At 30.2% G+C, this 19,174-nt stretch overlaps 2 protein-coding genes and 1 long non-coding RNA gene across 6 annotated transcripts in view; 2 read left to right on the top strand and 1 right to left on the bottom strand.

Annotated features, from left to right (window-relative positions):
- Positions 1 to 6,495: 6,495 nt before the first annotated feature.
- LOC111000753 (protein SERAC1) lies at positions 6,496 to 8,833 on the bottom strand. The gene has a single exon (XM_022270312.2). It carries the CDS (start codon positions 8,753 to 8,755, stop codon positions 6,512 to 6,514), a length of 2,244 nt encoding a protein of 747 aa, XP_022126004.1. The 5' UTR covers positions 8,756 to 8,833; the 3' UTR covers positions 6,496 to 6,511.
- Positions 8,834 to 10,894: 2,061 nt separating this feature from the next.
- Positions 10,895 to 19,174, top strand: part of LOC110999032 (circadian locomoter output cycles protein kaput) — a 13,360-nt gene continuing 5,080 nt past the window's right edge. For 2 of the 4 annotated variants that reach the window (XM_045634341.1, XM_045634338.1), the window contains exons 1-11: positions 10,896 to 11,152; positions 11,448 to 11,531; positions 12,147 to 12,295; positions 12,883 to 13,064; positions 13,149 to 13,266; positions 14,283 to 14,378; positions 15,426 to 15,483; positions 15,956 to 16,194; positions 16,772 to 16,919; positions 17,770 to 17,947; positions 18,696 to 18,878. In XM_045634341.1, coding sequence (XP_045490297.1) covers positions 11,494 to 11,531; positions 12,147 to 12,295; positions 12,883 to 13,064; positions 13,149 to 13,266; positions 14,283 to 14,378; positions 15,426 to 15,483; positions 15,956 to 16,194; positions 16,772 to 16,919; positions 17,770 to 17,947; positions 18,696 to 18,878 — 1,389 coding nt within the window. In that variant the 5' untranslated portion in view covers positions 10,896 to 11,152; positions 11,448 to 11,493. Of the gene's footprint in view, positions 11,153 to 11,447; positions 11,532 to 12,146; positions 12,296 to 12,882; positions 13,065 to 13,148; positions 13,267 to 14,282; positions 14,379 to 15,425; positions 15,484 to 15,955; positions 16,195 to 16,771; positions 16,920 to 17,769; positions 17,948 to 18,695; positions 18,879 to 19,174 lie in introns of all 4 variants that reach the window. The other 2 variants (XM_045634340.1, XM_045634342.1) reach the window with 2 other exon arrangements.
- Positions 14,406 to 15,097, top strand: LOC123690604. Its single transcript, XR_006751214.1, has 2 exons — positions 14,406 to 14,704; positions 14,983 to 15,097. It is a non-coding gene; the product is annotated as an uncharacterized LOC123690604 (long non-coding RNA).

Here is a 19,174-nt window from a genome sequence, read left to right as displayed (position 1 = left end):
TTATAAGGTTATTCGTTGTACCTACTCTGATGTGTCGTACTTTAATTTCAAAAAATCACATTCTAACAACACTACAGACTTAATTTTAAAGTTAATTATATGTAATAAAACTTTTTTACCACCTCTACATTCATACTTTCTAAGTCAAGTATAAAAGATATTTCATATCAAGCTGAGCTAAACTCTATTAGAGGTTTGAGGTATTTCAGTAAAGTAATCTACTTGCAGAATGCTTGTAGATATAATATAATAAGGTCACAGAGCAGCGCATCGTGAAAATAGGTCAAGATGATTATAGAATCAATACTCCACTGTAAACGGCTTGCTACCATTGCCTTCTTACGTTCTTACTGAAGGGAAATATACCAGTCTTCGATAATATGTGAAACAATTTATCGTGATAATTAATCAGATAACCTTTGTAAACGATACCAAAATCAATTAAAATACATATTACGCTTCGTAAATATAGTGTAAAACTATAATAAGTAGCGTTAAAAAATCCTTACTAGCAGTATATTTTAGTTTATTTGTTTTAAATATCATAAAAAAATGGGAATTCATAAAATGTTTAATATTGCGTGGTGCGCGAGATCTTTGAGAGAATTAGGGCCTGTTTCACAATGTATGGATAAAGTGCCAAATAGCTATGCAACACATAAATTATTCGAAATATAAAAGTTCCGAATGAGATACTTGGCATTTCATGACAAATAGCGCTATCTGACAGTCGTGAAACGCAAAAATACTGTTTATCCTACAAATAAGTAATAAATAGCTTATTTGGAACTTATCCTGAAACAGGCCCTTATTGTGCTAAACCAAATAATAAATATTATGAGTAGGATGTCATATTTAGACGTGTCTGATTCTGTTCATTATAGCGTATTAGAACATACACCAATTTGTAAATAATAAAAATAATGATATGGATTCATATATATATAAGTAATAATTATTAATACAAAATTTTATAGGGAGATTACTGACAATCAAGAACATTAATATACGTATCAAACATAAAAGGCAGAAAACAGAATTGGATCTAAAAGACGCCCTGACTTGGTCATAAATCGTTATAACCTCATACATTAATTACGTCATCTAGGATTATATGTTACATAGCCCGTAATACACAACGTTTAGACTTTAGAATCTCAAGATAATATTATGCTAACAGTGTTCACATAGTTACACTAGTGTACAAAGGATTTCCAGTCCTATTTAAGGTAAAACAAATCAAGAAAGCCCGAACTATGTCAAAAATTTTAATAAAAATATTGTTACGGCTGTTATTAAAGCTGAGCCTAAGAATTAGTATTTAAACAAACGTCTCATTGCAATCCTCCTCACTTTTTTGAGTCGGTAAAATATTTGTTCTATTATTAATTGAAGGCTCTTGATTTCTTTGTGGGTACTTTTGTTTGGGGTATTTTTTTAAATACATAATAGCGATGTTGACCTAGGCGTGCGACCTTGTGGTCTTGAGTTTGAATCTCTGTGTTGCACCTATGGAGTTTTCTTAAGACAGTCAACACTTGATTCCACTGTGAAGTCAAACGTTGTCAGAGAAGGCTGTCACTATATAAAATAGAAATTATCAAAGGAACGTCTGCAATCGTATAACCAGCCCAAAACCCGTATAGCATTGTAGCGCAACTGGAATATTTATTATTCAGATAATCCACTGCAAATTATACGTACCGGACAAATAGGTTTCTTATATTCTGAGGCAGCCGTATTTTTTTAATAATTTTTCCTCAAAACACGCTTTGCTGTTCTATATTCTATAAAGTAGTGTAAGGAAAATAGAAATAGAAAATAGGTACAATGTTTCTATTCTCTCAATTAATAAAAATAACTTATTTTCATTCCCAATACCAATTTATGAGAATATTATCCCATAGAGAGAAGTAACATCAATTACCAATATTGTTATTAAGTTTGAAAATTATAATTAAAAAGCTGCCGACTATTTAACGAATTTAATTGGTTGAAATACATCAGAGAGTTGAGACAAAGAGCTTGTTTAGATTTTCTAAAGGATCACCGAAAATATGTGTATGGTATGTTGCCAATTATTTACTATTAAAAACACGTTTATATTAACAATATTGTTATATATTACAAGTAATTCAACAATATCATATAATTCGAATTTCAAATTCAACTTCCGGTTACCGATAAAAGTCCTTTTTTTACATAAAAGATAACAAATGAAACACGTTATTCGATTTTGCCTTACTGTTAACAATGTTACTTAACTATTGAAGCATTTATATGTGTGCATCGTGTACACATATGCCTTATCTAGAAACACATAATTAAAGCGAATAAATTATGGTGACCATGCCGAGTTCTACGAAGGTCTTTGTTAGGAATTTGATACTTCCTCATTCATTCTTCTCAATTGTAGGTACTTGTGTATATTGAACGATAATAGAAACTAAAGTATACTGCGGTCGGAAACTTTGAATTATTATTTCAATGTGTACTAAAATTTTAAAAAATGTTATCAGTATCACGAATAAAAATATGGTTGAGATTAAAGATGATGTTCTATATTATATATACTATGACTATAGCTAGTACCTATTAAGGTATATAAGAGTCTAAAAGACTATGTTCGAAGTTTGTTTCGAAAATACAAAGGGCCATCGTTAAATTGTAAACTTTCTTGTAACAATTTTTTTTAAATTAAATAGTACTTCAAGCACTACTATAATTATATTATACACACTGCTCACAAAGTAAAATAATAAATACAGTTTTTTTAAACAAGTTACCACCGTAATTACACTGCAAAAGTAAATGATTTCTAGCATATAATTTGCTCTATTGTTAAATTTCGCACTGATAGATTAAATTATCATCAAGACTTAAATTTATTGTAGTTCGTGAAAATGTGCATACTATGTTATAACAAATTAAAAGTTTAATGCTGTCAAATAATCGAAGTCATTTACGACATAATGTTTTTAAAGCTGTGTTTCGTAACTTTGCATAATAATAATACCATTAATCTGGTGTTGCTAATTATTAATGCCTTTCTTGGGTATTTTTTTTCAGCTATAATTTCCAATCAGCCTTTAGGCTATGAACGAATTTGTTCTGGGGCGCTGTCATGTGGAGTGACTTCCCATGCCAAGCATGAGCTACTGCCGGTCTCCTAGTAGAATATGGTGACGTTTTAGTAGACTCACATACTGTCGAATGGTGAGTTGGCGAGCAAGTTCGTTCGAATGGCAGCTTAACCGCTCTTTGAAATTTGGGTAAATTAAAAAAACTTACATGCTTATAAAAGATTTTCCTATTTGTTTTAATTGTTATTTAAAAATACGTTATTCTTTTAAATATTTAACATTAGCATGTCGTATACGAACAATGAATAGCGGAATAAATCAAAGCTGTTGTTCATTTCATTCGTTCCATATTTAAATTTTCAAAACCAATTTAAGACAAATCAGCATAGCTACGGTTGCTTGGGAATAAACCATAGTTGAAAGGGAAGTACGTACTTGAGAGGTTTACAGAAAAATTAGGTCACAACTGTGCCAGAGCGACCCCGCAATCCATATTACCTACACAATGACTGTGCTCCAATTTGAAATGTACCTACTGTTGCTGCAGAGTGTTGACCCAGATAATCGAGTGTATCTTTTATATTTCGCATAAAATATTTTTCCATTGAAACTATGAGTGGATCAACAATTACTTGAAGTAACATACTTAGTCTTATTCATACGTTAAACATAGTATTCATTTGAACCTTATTTTTTAACATACGACCTGAGACGTATATCATTTTTTTCGTTATCGTTTTTTGTTATAATAAAATGTGATAATAAAATATTAAATTCCTATGTACGAAAATTGAAAAATGTTTTCTAATGTTTAATTAATTAAGTTTTTTATTGTTAAATATAAAATTTTTGGTTTAATGATAATTTTAATTTCTGTCTTATAATAAATCTCTTAAAAATGCAATTCGAATAATTACTTTAAATAATTAATTCTCCTACCTATATATTATAAGCGAAGATACCTTTCGGTAAGGAACTCTCGACATTTATTTAAAGACAGTATGAGTTACCAATTGTTAAGATATTCAGATATTCTATTATAAATAAACGTAGAATTTTGGGTTCTCATAAATCAGGGGGCGCTGAAGCTCCCTAGCTATAATAAAATAACCATATTAAAGTATAACACACTATGTAGTGAAGCGGTGTATTTAAACAATGTTGATGATTTCCTACACGTTATTGTAAAAATTTGATCCTAAGTGACTTCATTTCATTGAACTTAGAAAGAAATGTTAGCAAAATTATATTTTTCAACTTTCACCTCAATACGAATTAGAGTCAACGGTTGGTGGTTGGACAGATCGATGACCTGATTTCGTTGCTCGTTGATGTGAACGCTTCAAAGTGTCTACAGGATATACAGCGGAATTACAGGATGAAAATACTTTTTGTTCTTTGGTCGGTCAAAACTTTTGTAGACTATTGTCGTAATATTGCAAAAAAGTAACTCGCCTCTGAAGCAGGCCTCTGAATTATCAGTTTTGAATTTCTCTTATTTTTCTGACTTATTTTTTGACGTACGGAAGTTGTGAGATATATGGAGAGATGTGTGTATATAATTATGTGTTTAGTTCTACGATTACGATACTACGACATTATTCCTAAAAAAAAAAGTACAAATAAAGATATTAAGAATGACATACTAAACAGTTTTGCTTAAACTACAAACGCCTGACGATATTTTAAAACAACTTGCTAATTTGTAACAAATTAAACTGTTAGTAATGTATACTGAAAATATTTCTTAAAAAATAGCCAAAGATTTATATTAAAATATTTATTACTGTGTAGCACCTGCTTACTACATGAATAAATGAACAAAGAAACTTATGAAAGCAGGTGCGAAAGAGTTGTTATTTTTTATTGGGAGTAATATTAGCATACACCGCCGCGGAAAACAATAAAAAAATATATACATTATTTAAAGTATGTACATAAGTTAGTATCAAGTAGAATTGTGTCTATGAATCGGCAATATGAACACCTCTCGCACCACTAGCAATATTTCCTAGCTTTAAAATATATAACTGGCATACTGGCAATATTGTTTCTGATATACAAATATTAAAGTTATTTTTTTCAATAGACTTACAATAATTTGTAAAGTAAAAAATCTTGAAATAGTAGGTACGAAATTTTATTATTGATTTCAAACTGTTTTTGAAGAAATATAATTAGTAGCCCTTTTTATTGTGTACCATCATGTTGTTTGTATTGTTTCCCTGCCTCCTTTTAAAAAAGTTTTAAAAGTTTCAAAAGGGGAAAACGCGTGACTTTGCTCACGTGTTTATCGAAGGCTAACACGAATGTAAGGCTTCAAATTTAATATTCACGCGTACAAGAGAAAGTAATTTAGTAACAAACCCAAGAGAAAGAATAAACTCAAAAAACTGTACCTGTTGTTGTATGAGTCAAAGTCAACAAAAAGTGGGCGTGTTTATTCAAACTACAATGTACGACATAATTTTTTAGGACAGGATAAATAAGACGGTGAACCTAGTAATTGAAGTAATTTAAAAATAATACCTACAACTTTTTTTAGCTCTTTGGTTCATTATATTAATAGATAAAATCCTCTGTAAAACACTGCCATCTGTTTTAAACTCCAAAAAAGAACTCTCACGTAACGTTATAACTTATAATACAAGGTATAGTAAGTGGCATAGTAAGTTAATCGTAAGCTAATGCAACGATGACACATTCTTTTCTGTAATTCAAAAAGTTATTCTACCATAGAATAAAAATAAAGATTATACCTACATTTTGTTACGTTTTTCTTGCTGATGTACAATAAATCATCATAATATTATAATTAGAAATATAACGAGCAACTTAAATCTTACGTTGTCATATCTCGTTAAAGCGCCAACTAGTAGATATATTTGCAATTAAGTAAAGGACAAAATTACATTCTTAGAATAGCTATAATTTCATGTTTCTTTAGTAACTTGGAAATGACATTGCATATAAAGTGTCTTAGTTCGTTGCATACTATTAACTATTATGTGGCAAATTACATATAATACGTTTATGTAATATGCCACATAATAGACAATCTCGCCTTTAGGCTTATAGATTAAATCATTTAAATATCTTACCTGTTGTATCTATATATAAATTGAAGAAAAAAAACATCTGTCATATTCTAATTTATAATACATATATTAATAAAAGCACTGCACAAAATAATTTAATAAATATATAAAATTCCACCGTTTGTATTATTATCAAATCTAATCGCATTGTTATTTTATTGCAGTGGCCGATACTGAAAATATGTACATAATTATATTAAAATTGAGTACTATAAGGAACTAGGTAAATACAGCAAATGACTAGAAGCAATTATTACCATAACAAAATTGTGTCAATACACCAAATAATGCTAAGTAATAAAAACATTACAACATAATTATACAACATCATTAATCCCAGAAATCATCTGTGAATGTACTTAACAATGTTTTTTCTATACTGCGAAGACGTTCTGCACTCTGTGCTTCATCTAATATTTCAAGAATAGCTTTTATTTTCAAACTTGTTGCCCACAGAATATAATCAACAAAACTATGTATGTAATTATTTGAATTATGCAATTCTACATCTTCTGCTATTACCCTCTGTAGGACATCTAAAACAGTTGTATATAAAACTGATTGCCGAGTAGCCGGTTTACAAATGGACAAATGGTCTAATGGCAATTGATAGAACATTCCTCTGCCAAGATCGGCTGAATTAGGTTCTACAAAATGAATCGGTACTTTAAAAGCAGTAACAGGGGTTGGTAATGTTTCAGCAAAGCTAATAGTCTCCCAGCTGTATCTTTCAGCATACTTTATAAAGGCTTTGTGGATATCCAGCAGCAGGGGCGAATTTTCTTGCAATTGTTTCACATCTTGTGATGGCCACAAAACAGCAGCAGCTGCTCTTGGCATAGTCGCTAGGGAACTGCCTTTGTGTGGTGTACTGTAAAAGAAAATTGCTTTTGTGCTGTTACTTATTTGTTTAATTAAAAAATTGCTACTTTCTGATGCTTCTATTAATAACTGTTTAACTATAAGACCTCCCATGGAATGTGTTAGCCAGACAACATTTTTCTTTCCTACTTTAGCATCAACCAATTTTGGTATAAGTTCTGCTGCTCTTGTTGATATATCGGCATTTTGTAAGGGGCAATGTTCTAACCATTCAGAAAGGGAACTCCAATAATTGATTCCTAAAATTCTTAAATTTCTGCAATCTTTTGGCAACCAATCTTTAGGCCAACAGAATGTGTAGCTGCATTTATCTTCTTCTTCTTGTATCAAGGCATTTCTTTTTTTATTTGCTGTAAATTTATTTAAGTTTGTTTCACGTTTCGCATCTATTGGGAGATCATGTAAAACAACTTCCATATTTGCCAGTAATGATTCTTCTTCTATTTCTATGATATCATCTAAAACCTGCTGCAGCTCTAGGTCATAGTATTTTGCCTCTGTTTCATTTTCCTTACAGGGATTACAGTCAGCATCAGAAACAGATACTTCTAAAATACCAATAGGTTTAAAGCATGTTTTATCTCTTTGTCTCCATGTAACAAACACACCACCTCTAAGACCATGCACCAACAAGGTATCACAAGTATATTTAACAGGAGTTCTGTATAAAGGGTACAACAAATATAAACCAGGTCTGAATAAAAATTCTCCAGAGATATTAACTAAGGATACTGCAGCAGAACTTGCTAAACGTACATCATTTGATCTTAATAGTCTTGATAAGTCTCTTACTAAACCATTTTGAAAGAAATCCTTTGAAAGATTTTTATGTATACTTAAAATAGTAAGCACTTTTAATACAGCTATATCCATATCAACATCATTGTGATATCTTAATAGAAGTTCAGCTAAGCAAGGTAAAATTCCTAATTTCATTAAGGTTTGAACAGACACATCTTCTTCATAATTTTTTTGATAGAATAGTGACAAGTGGTGATGGATTCCATCAAGACATAAAATACAAAGTTCTTTCTCAGTTAGACTATCTGGTTTATTGGGTACATCAACTTCTACAGGTTGTTCTTGAACATTAAGAAAATATTTTGTAAGAAAGTATTGTATACAACCATGAGGATTTACTCCTTGTACAGCTATAAGTAGGTCTCTTAACTTAAATGATGTTAGTTCTGAAGTTAAAGCTGCTCTGCGGACATGTATGGGCGGTGGTAAAAAATACCGCAAGTCAGCTCCCCGTGTCCGAGCAAGTAAAACAGCAGTTTCATGATCAAGAGCTTGAGCTAGCTTTAAACAATCCCAACTTTTATTATTTTTAAAAGCTGCTAATTGTTCTATAGCTAAATTTTGTTGTTCTTTACTTCCATGTCGACAAAGCCAAAGAAGCTTCCAGGCTAGTGAATACTTAAGACTCTTCCAAATCCGTGAAAGACCTACGGTTTGTTTGTTCTCCTTGTCATTTTCAGCTTTCATAGCAGCATCATATGAGGGATCATCTATATAAATATACTCTGGAGAACATTTTTTTTCAGCATCGAGAACACATGGATTCACTATTTTAGTTATCCTAATATGTGTCTGTTTGAAATGATAAGCTATTATTAAAGCACTGCCTCCAACGATAGAAGAATACTTGAATATTTTTAACAGCGGTTTTAATCTATCCTTCAAGCTCATATTTGTATACTAGCTGATATATTCAAATAAGTATGTATAAATTACAAATAGACGCCTTTGGTCGGTCATATATATATATATATATATACATACATACATATGTTTATCACAATAATTTTTTTTCTAGTTTAAGAGACATAGCACACATTTTAATCATTTTGCTATTTTAAAATATAAACAAAAACAACATTGGTACAATAAATAGAAAAATATAAACAGATTATACAACCGTTATACCTGTTGGTAGGTTGGTGGTCGGTTGAGATTCCGGAATCTCAATATCTCAATAGCAAATAGGGAAATAAAAATTTGTTGATGGCAATCCTGGGGAAATTGGATTAAATGATCTTGATACTGTATAATTTTTATTTATATCTAGTAAACGATTATCAAGTATATTAGTTATTTGTATTAAGATGGTTGGTAATATACATTGGTTTTTTAAGATAGGAAAATCTGTCATGAAAATTAAATATATAATTAATTAATTGATGTACTAATTTATTATATATCATTTTAATCATACAAAGAGTTTAACACCTCATTTAGACCTAGGAAAAAAATTCAAGAACTCCTCTTGCAATTATAAATCGCTTTTCCAGCATTTCAATTATTATATTTTGCTTCATCAAATCGTCCCCTATTTTCTTTACATGTTCACAATATTTTTTAATAATTTTGTCACTTGCTTTTTATCAGCAACTTATCACTTTATCATACACTAAATCATTTCTATGGGATTCAATGTGCAATGATAAGGTGGAAGTCTTTAAACTTTGTGACGGTGCGATTTTAATACTACTCTTATATATAAGGCCCAGCTATCATTTATTTTATTAAGCACTTTAATGTATTACGCTCATTATTTTCGCAAGTTTTTTATTTTTGTAGTTTTTTCATCTTTCTCTATAAAATGCTCCATTTTATTGGCATTTGACATATTTAAAACCACTCTGCTTAAGCATAAATTTGTAAAAGATGTACTAAAAAACATTTATCATGTTACTTAGTCATGTTGTATGTTATTTAGTCAAATTATGTCATTTATTATCATTTCAAAAGGATTTCTACTTAATATTTTTCTAACCTGAAAGATTATTATATTCATTAATCAATATCTTGACGAAACAAAGAAGAATTTGTAATAGTTTCATTACTGCTGGAATTTTCTTGTTAACTGTATACTTATTATTCCTTTAATTTATAACTGTCCTAGTTGATTTTCATCTGGTCCCTCTCTTCAAGACGTGGAAAACAAGCCATCATTCGTTGTGCTCTAAGCTACGATTCACCGTATAGTAGTACTGGAAACCCCGAATGAAGTCACAATTAAGTACCGAAGAAAAATATAAAATAAACTAAAAGTATCAAAACCACTCAATCCAGCTTACCAGTCAACTCTATCACGCTTCAAAATCAAAGATTGAGTTCGATTTACACATCCTCTTCCTTTATTTCAAGATTAACGTTGAAAACATTTGGATGGCGTTAAATTTAGCTTTATTTTGCTAGCGTGGGTTCTTCATTTTTAGCTTTGATGAATCACAGACCTATCAACTTTGATTGCCTTGCATCATCGCAAGGAAATATTGGACTACAACAGACGTGTCATTTATATTTAAGTTATTAAATACTAGCTGAACTGGCAAACGACGTTTTGCCATGTGTCGCGGACGTTTTTGTAGATATTTATAAGATCTACAATTACTTTGAACATTTTATGGTTCTATCTTTAATAGTCTAGGCAAGGTACGCAAAATAAGTAACTTTTTTGGTTGATTTCTTACACCTTGTGTCCGAAAATCCCTAATATCTTACGGAACCCTATTTTTGTTCAAAATTAAATATAGCCTATATTACTCGTGGATAATGTAGCTTTCGAATGGTGAAAGAATTTTTAAAATCGGTTCAGTTCAGTTCATGAGCCTATTCATTACAATCAAACAAACAAACAAACAAAGTTTTCCTCTTTATAATATTAGTGTAGATAAATGATACGAATGACACGAGATAAATTCAGTTATAATAATAATAATAACTGAATTATATCGAAACTGACTATACTTATAAATATTCATTTTAATGGTATATGTAACGAATTCGTTATAAATTCTTATAAACTCACAGTTTTCTATGTGGGAAATTTTACTTATAAGTAATCTGTATTTTCAATACTGGCTAAAGTGTCTTGTGTAATTGCTAAGTGCTATGGCCAATGGCAATGGTCAATATTATGTCAATACATAGGTTTTTGAATACCTGGTAAAATATTGGTTTGGAATTAACTTTCTTTAGACCTCCGTAATGTGAACTAACAGGTTATTGTTGCACTTAATCATAAAAATATTTTACTATATCGTCACAGTAGTGTTGTTAAGCGGCAGCTATCTGTTTAAAGTAAGCTTCTTTTACTTAATCGTTAAGTTCATCATTATTGATTTCAAGCTTTACATTTTATTGTTTTTCCCAAAATAAAATTAACAAATTTATTTATATATTTATTCATTTCTTTAAATATTGTTGACAGTGATTGTACGACTATTATAGTTTTTGTAAAATGGCTAATCTAAAAAAGGGGAAGTTGTTTACAAACCCGCGCAAAAGACTCTTAAACACTGACACACGTGTATAATATAAATTAAGTCGGTTATATTTTTTATAATGCATTAAATATTTATTTTTCATTGTATAGGCGCAAGCTTGCATTCGTACTTTTTGGAAACCACTTACTTTTCAACATGGATGACGATGGTGATGACAAAGATGATACCAAAAGGTAAGTCTTAAATTTGTCGTTTTTGTTGAGAATATTTTTGTATCATGCATTTATCTCCTATTAGCATTCTCTAGATCTATTTGCATACAATACAGTTTTTTCTCTGTTCTGATTCTAGAAACTTTCTAAAAACTTGATTATTTTTTTATATGAAAATGTTTTCAGTAATTAAGTTAATAAGATCTATTAATCTGCAAAGCTTTTTGAATGTATGTGCAATTTTTTATTAATAGTTTTACCTTTTAAAATAAATATCATGAAATAAATATAATACTTCGAATAACATTTTTCTTTATTAAATTAAAAAAGTACTTTAAACAGAGTATGCATTTATGAAAAAATTATGTATTTTAAGATTACTTGAAAAATATTAAAATACCTAGAAGATTTCACTAGTAAAGATGCTTCATAGTTATTAATGTTTAATATTAAAAAAATTTTTTTTTTAAATATTAAACATTAATAATTATGAAGCATCTTTAATTTAGCTCAATATCTCTACACTGCTGTAGCAAAAATCATAAAAGTTTTTATTCAAATCAAGCAACTTCTAAAGTGACCTTTTTTAAGGGAAATATTTTGTGCCAAATAAATATTTATCCATGAAAATTTTAGGAGGACCCGTAACTTGAGTGAGAAAAAACGAAGAGACCAGTTTAATATGCTTGTTAATGAACTGGGAGTAATGGTATCTTCTAGTAATAGAAAAATGGATAAGTCAACTGTGCTCAAATCAACAATATCATTCTTGAAGAATCATAATGGTAAAACATTTATGCTTTCATAATAAAAACATACTTTTGCTTCAAAATAAAAAAAAACTTTCAAACTTTATAAGTTAAGCCAACATGGTCTTATGAGAAACCCTTTAGGCTGTAAAGTGGAGCGTTTCTTGTTAGTGCTTCTCAAACATTTTACATTATGATGAGCATATATGTATGAGTATAGCATATATGGGTAAATAAGTAAATTTATAGATTCAAAAGAATTTGATTTTATGTTAATAAGTTTAAAAAAGTTACTCATAATTATTATAATTGGTTAGAATTGTTTATTTAACGAGAATAACTGTAAAATTCTATAAATTGACTCTTTTACTGACTTTATTTAACTATACAAATAAGAGAAAAGAAAACTGGGATGTCCCAAAAATTTACTTCATGTGTTAGACTATAATAACATACTTGCTGATAAAAAATAATAATAATCAAAGAAACAGATGAAATGAAGGCCAGGACAGTAGATAACTGGGTAGTAGCACCATTATTACTCATATTAAAATATTGATTATTTTTATATCCAAAGCTTATTAGTAGCTAAAACAATTTTTAACTATGTTACCACTTTACAGAAATTACAGTGAGATCCCGAGCTCATGACGTTCAGGAAGATTGGAAACCAGCATTCCTTTCAAATGAAGAATTTACCTATCTTGTGTTAGAGGCTTTGGAAGGCTTTCTTATGGTTTTTTCGACAACTGGGCGAATTTTTTATGTTTCGGAAGGAATTACATCATTGCTTGGACATACACCGGTAATTGTTTACCCAAAATATTTCTTTAAATAATTGTGACCCTCATACAATATCATATATCCCATGCATTCATAAAAATTTCAGAGTGATGTTGTAAACACAACAATATTTGACTTAGCGTTTGAAGAAGACAGGCCAAACCTCTACAATATGCTTCAAAATACTGGAAATCCAATTGATCCTAATCAAGCTCTTACTGCAGGTTGGAAACTTAACTTAATTATTGTTAATATTTTCAGAAAAAAGTTTAACATAATTTTTTATATATCTGTTTCAATCTAGACTAAGAACAGTTCTAAGCGGGAGGCATAATTTTTAAAAATATTGTATGTTGTGTATTTGAGGAATGTTCATTTTATTCATGACTTTCAATGCTATATTTATGCGAATTTAGATAAATTAATTTGTGATAGTTGCTCTATATGCTTAATGTTTATGTTTTTAACCCAGCTCACATATGTAATAGAATAAATTACCTGTCTGTAATTGATTCCCATAAAGAGAAATTTGAATATAAATGGTATATTTCAAAGATGTATTATGTAGATAAATACAACTTTTTTCACTGATATTAAAAGATTTAAATGGAGACAGTGTATTGAAAACCAAAGTCTGATTGATAATTCAGATTAGAAAGTCAATGAGTTTAATTATAATAGTTTTTTTATTCATTTAATTTTTTTTTTAAAGTAAGATGATTTTTAATACATCTTATAAGTGAACAATGTATTCTCAAAGTAATATAAAATGTTTGCTTTGCGATGCAACTAATGCAAATTTTAACAGTGTTTATATAAAATTCACATTATTTACAACCTTTGCAAATTCTTCTTCATTTTGCTGATTCAAGCTTGCATGTATATTATAGAATATGTTTTTTAAATTAATTTACAAGATAAAACCTAACATTGATTATTCTTACCATATAGTAAAAATTTGCGATTGTTTAATTAAGGATTTATCTAAAGACTAGGGAAGACAGAAAAATTTAACATTTATTGTTTGCCTGGATTTCGAACCCAAGCCCTTCGGGTTTACATGCTATGTGCGTTACTATGTCGTAAAAACTGTCATAAAATGCGAAGAAAACTAATAGAACAGACATTGATATACCTCAAGTCTTATTATAATGATTTTAATATAATTTACAATGTTTTGTTTATTATGTAAGAACTCTTTATAAACGACAGTGCTAAGTTGTGTATCCTGATATTTCAGAAAATGAAATTAAGTTTCAATGTCATCTGCAACGGGGCACGTTGGACTTTCGAGATGAGGTTACCTACGAACTTGTGGAATTCAGTGGTCACTTTCGTTAGTATTGTCTTCATATATTATTGTCTTAACCACTCTTTTGTACGTGGGTACTACAGTAACCAAAAAACAGTATGGCCTCATTCGTACGTGGTAACTACAGTACCCAAAACGAAGAGTTTAAGAAAATGCCATCTAGTTCAAACTGACCTAAGAAATAAACGTTTTTATCGACGTAGAACGATAGCTTACGAAATAGTGTACCCAATTAACAACAGATGGCAATGAAATATGAAGAATTCTTTGTACAAAAAAAAATTCCAAAGTCGGTTAAGTGGTACTTGTCAATTTTGTCAACAAGCGTATCGAGTGTCGGCAATTATTTTGTTAGTTTTATATCATATTTCTTTAATTATCATACATCAAAATAAACTTGAATATTTGTACTTTATGATTATGATAATATTTTATAGTTTTAAATGCGAAATTGAGTTTGATTCCAACTTTAAAATATTGTCGTCACGGGCTATTAAATTGAGTTTGATTTCAACTTTAAGATATTGTAGTCACGGGCATCTAATTATTATTAAATGTATTTTAATCTATATCCTTTAAGCTATTTTCTAGTATTTTTTTCATAGTTGTAGTTATTATATTCCAACAGATATAATGGTTTTTGTTGCGATGTATCGGGCGCGGTGCGCGAGGGTCTAGGCCGCGTGAGTAGATGTACAGATGAGATATAAACAGTCGTGCGGCCCGTGCAAAAGAGAGGTTAAGCAACCTAAAGTTGTGCGCTCATAACCCCGCCACCAATGGGTTTTTGTACATAGATAAATCTGTTGAGCCAGCCAGCCAGGTTTAACACTTACTCTGAAGCCAGTGGGCTACCTTCTGATATCAGAAATGTATATTATTTAACTACGTATTTTGTTATGTATTCTATAATAACCTTGAGGAAACTCTTAAAAATAAGGATTTTTTTTATATTTACCAATTCTACATGGGAAAGTTTATAATGAGCACTAAAATTTTGGACTTATCCTGAACGACATCAAAATATTAATAATATCACAAATGTATAATATGATATTTAAACTTTTACAGGTTCGAACATGAAACAAGTTGATGGAGACGAAATGTATCAGACAGATCCGGATTCTAGGTAAATTTTAACTTTCTCATTATCAGAGATAATGTTAACATTGACTATATGCTTAATTTTAGTACATTACACTTGGATTTCTATGAAATTGATTATAATTCTATAAGTATGTTCGAAATAATAGAAAATACTTCATAAATATAAATATATCTATATATTTTTGTATAGTGCCTCTATCTTGTCAAAACATATTCAGTACAAAGCTCCTAAGTTAGTTTCCCGGCATATAACTTTTTTTTAGTATAAATTTATTTTGTTTTTTATATAACTTCTGCACTTCTTGTACCCATCATTTTTTTTTATTTATTTCTATTCTTACTAGGGTTGCCTGGAAGAGATCGCTTGTTAGCGATAAGGCCGCCCGTTGCATCCCTTGTAATTTATATATTTTGTGTTATTTGTATTTCTTTAGCAACGAAGTGTAAATAAATAAATAAATAAATATAATAAAATATGTTATTTTCTGTATTAGGCTCCTTTTCGTGTGTACTGGCCGGATCTACACGCCACAGCTCATTCGTGACGTCACGCTCGTTGACTCCAGTAGGAATGAATTCACATCCCGGCACAGTCTGGAGTGGAAATTCCTGTTTCTTGATCACCGTGCACCGCCAATAATCGGATACTTGCCGTTTGAGGTGTTAGGCACATCTGGCTATGACTATTACCATTTTGATGACTTGGAAAAGGTGATCACCTGTCATGAGGCATGTAAGTATTAAACGATATACTAATGTCTTTATTATATTATTGTAAATGTTATTTAAATAAATTATTGTGTTAAAAAGACTGAATGAAATGGTTCTCGATTTCTCAACAACTTGAAGACGTTTTCATCAAGCAGAAATGTAACATACCAGAAATAGGAAATTACATTTATCCTAGCTTTCACGAGGATGAACCATTTTTTAAGGCTGTTTCAAAGCAGTTTTCTGTTGTTTGTTGTTTTCCGCATAATTTTTGTATTTTTTGTGCAATTGCGCAAAAAAGTGCAATTAAATTCGTAATAGACTAATTTAGAGTAAACCCTTGAAGCGTCGGCATTTCTGTTCACTATCTTTAGTCGGCTATTTATAAGTTTATGACAAAACTGTGGTCTATAATATAGACCATAAATGATAATAAATTCTATATGATAATAAATTTTATAAAAATGAAACCAAATTACAGTCACGTATTGTTTAAGTACTAAAAAACAGAAAATTTCATCTAATTCAAATAGATAAAAAATATTCGAAAAACAAACATACAGACAGCGACTATAATGAGGATTTTTTTAAATTTTCAGTAATGCAAAAGGGGGAGTTGACTTCATGTTACTATCGATTCCTGACGAAGGGACAGCAATGGATCTGGCTCCAGACACGATTCTATATCACATACCATCAATGGAATTCAAAGCCGGAGTTTGTTATGTGCACGCATAGAGTTGTTAGGTAGGTTTTTATTATAATTTATAAGTGTCATATGTCATATGAAATTTTGAAAATTCACATGCCCAAGATAATTCTAGTCGAACACTGTTAAACATGCTATTGAATGTTTTGTCCTTATCACTCGTGTTATGTGAATAAAAATAATAAATTACTCTAAAACGAATTAAACAGTATGCGATTATGTCAAATCCTTAATAGAACTAATTTGAGTGTGCGACCAACCAGCCTCCAGAAGATAAACCACTCCTTATATGGAAATTGTATTCGTTTTTACAACTACCAAGCGAAATTAGAAAATTATCATTAAATAATTTTAAAGACCTCATTAAAAGTAAATTAATCAATAAATCTTTTTATTAATGTGACGAATACTTAAATGAGCCTAATCCTTGGGATTGATTTGCTCCAGTTCAAACAATTTGTATTAAAAACTTGGCAATTAAAAAGAGTGCCGTCAGTTTCTTGCCAGTTCTTGCTTGCTCTACGCCATTGGGTTGCGAACTGGTAGTAAATGTAAATTTACAAATAATTTAATTATTTTGACGTTCGTAAGTGTACTTGTTTACCTAGATGAATAAAGATATTTTGTTGTTGTCTTACAAAGTAATGTAAAATATAATAAAATGAAATTATGTTTATCTGAGCACCTCTTTTTAACCGACTTAGAAATAACGAAAGCAGTTAATGTTCTAATTATTACACTGTTGCACTTTTTTTTCTTTTCTTGTGAAGTCGTGAAGTCTTATTATTATTTATTAATTTTACAATAAAATTAAGGTGCCAAACCATTATATTTACGACTATAATTATTTCTGAGGCTTTTTGTGTAAATGGAATATAAATGTTTCAGCTATGCAGATATACAAAAGAGTATGAAGCAAGAGACAACAGAGGTGGATGCGCCCGAGACAACAGATCCAACTCTCTCAGAAATCAAGGACTCAGAGGAGGTGATGCCAGCTATGTCGCCGTCATATATGTCTGAGACTAGTGATGTCTACGGGAATTCTTACCATTCCCAATCTAGGGTAAGTTTTGTTATGGTTTTTTTTCCTAATTACTTAAAAAAGATATTATGAAAAAGTTAATTATAATTGTAATAAGTTTTACTGAAATTTCTCATTTTCTGTGAAGTAATTATTAATTATGTGTATTACAAATAGAAAAAAAATATTTCAAAGATATACTTATTTTGTGTCCTACGTTGAATAATTATATAAACCAAGCTAGCAATTGTTTTGTGTAATTTTATATTCAGTTAAAAGCATGCGAATTCATTCTTTGTATCTTAATACATCATGATCATTATTAAATCTAATAGGCAAGTAGGTGATCAGCCTCCAGTGACTGACACACATCGTCGACTTTTTGGGTCAAAGACATGTCGGTTTCCTTACGATGTTTTCCTTCACCGTTCGAGCAAATATTAAATACGCACATAGAAAGAAATTCCATTGGTGCACAGCCGGGAATCGAACCTACGACCTCAGATACGATTCTTTGAATCATTACAAACCAATGACTAAAACCCTCGACTTTGACCTCAGATTTCTATGTCTGTTTCATGCATTATTTAATAACCAAGTAAGTGATCAGGCCCTCGTGTCCGACTTGCCTTCGTCTATTGCGTCTTTCCTGATGATTGATGATGAATAATTTTCTTACGAGCGAGTGTTTCCTACGCAGTGGATTGCACTTCTATGGAGTTCTATTTATTAATAGTGACGACAGCACCGTAAACCATAGAAATATGAATAAATTTAACCGTTTCTTTAGCCTGCATCAGTAAAGTCCGCATCAGCTGGTAGTGCAAGCGGTGCAACTTGTGGGTTAGTCGGTAAAGCAAACACGGCAAGTACATCCTGGTCAATGGCATCTAATACTCGCTACTCGGGCGGATATGCGAATAGTACGATATCAGCTGATTCCAGATCTTCGCATCGGTCAAGCTCTAGAGAGGTATTATGTATTATTTTTAATAAAACACTTTTTTACGGATTATAGTTATGTATTATTGTATTTAAACTTATAATTATTTGGACATAATTTTAAATTCGTCGGTCGGTCGGAAGTCGGTTTAAATTTAAAATTATGTCCAAATAATTATAAGTTTAAATACAATAAGACATAACTATAATCCGTAAAAAAGTGTTTTATTAAATGTGTAAAACTTATGTTAATAAAAGACAATACTATGTATTATTTTTCTTGTCAGGGGGAACAAAGTCGTAAAATCTAATAAGACTGACGAAGAA

This window comes from Pieris rapae, chromosome Z (genome assembly GCF_905147795.1).
Source record: "Pieris rapae chromosome Z, ilPieRapa1.1, whole genome shotgun sequence".
Lineage (NCBI taxonomy): Eukaryota > Metazoa > Arthropoda > Insecta > Lepidoptera > Pieridae > Pieris > Pieris rapae.
Note: the sequence above shows the minus strand (reverse complement) of the source record. Positions and strands in the feature narration are given on the sequence as shown.

Coding starts and splice junctions, on each gene's coding strand:
- LOC111000753 (XM_022270312.2), bottom strand. CDS start 8,755: ATGAGCTTGAAGGATAGATTAAAACCGCTGTTAAAAATATTCAAGTAT.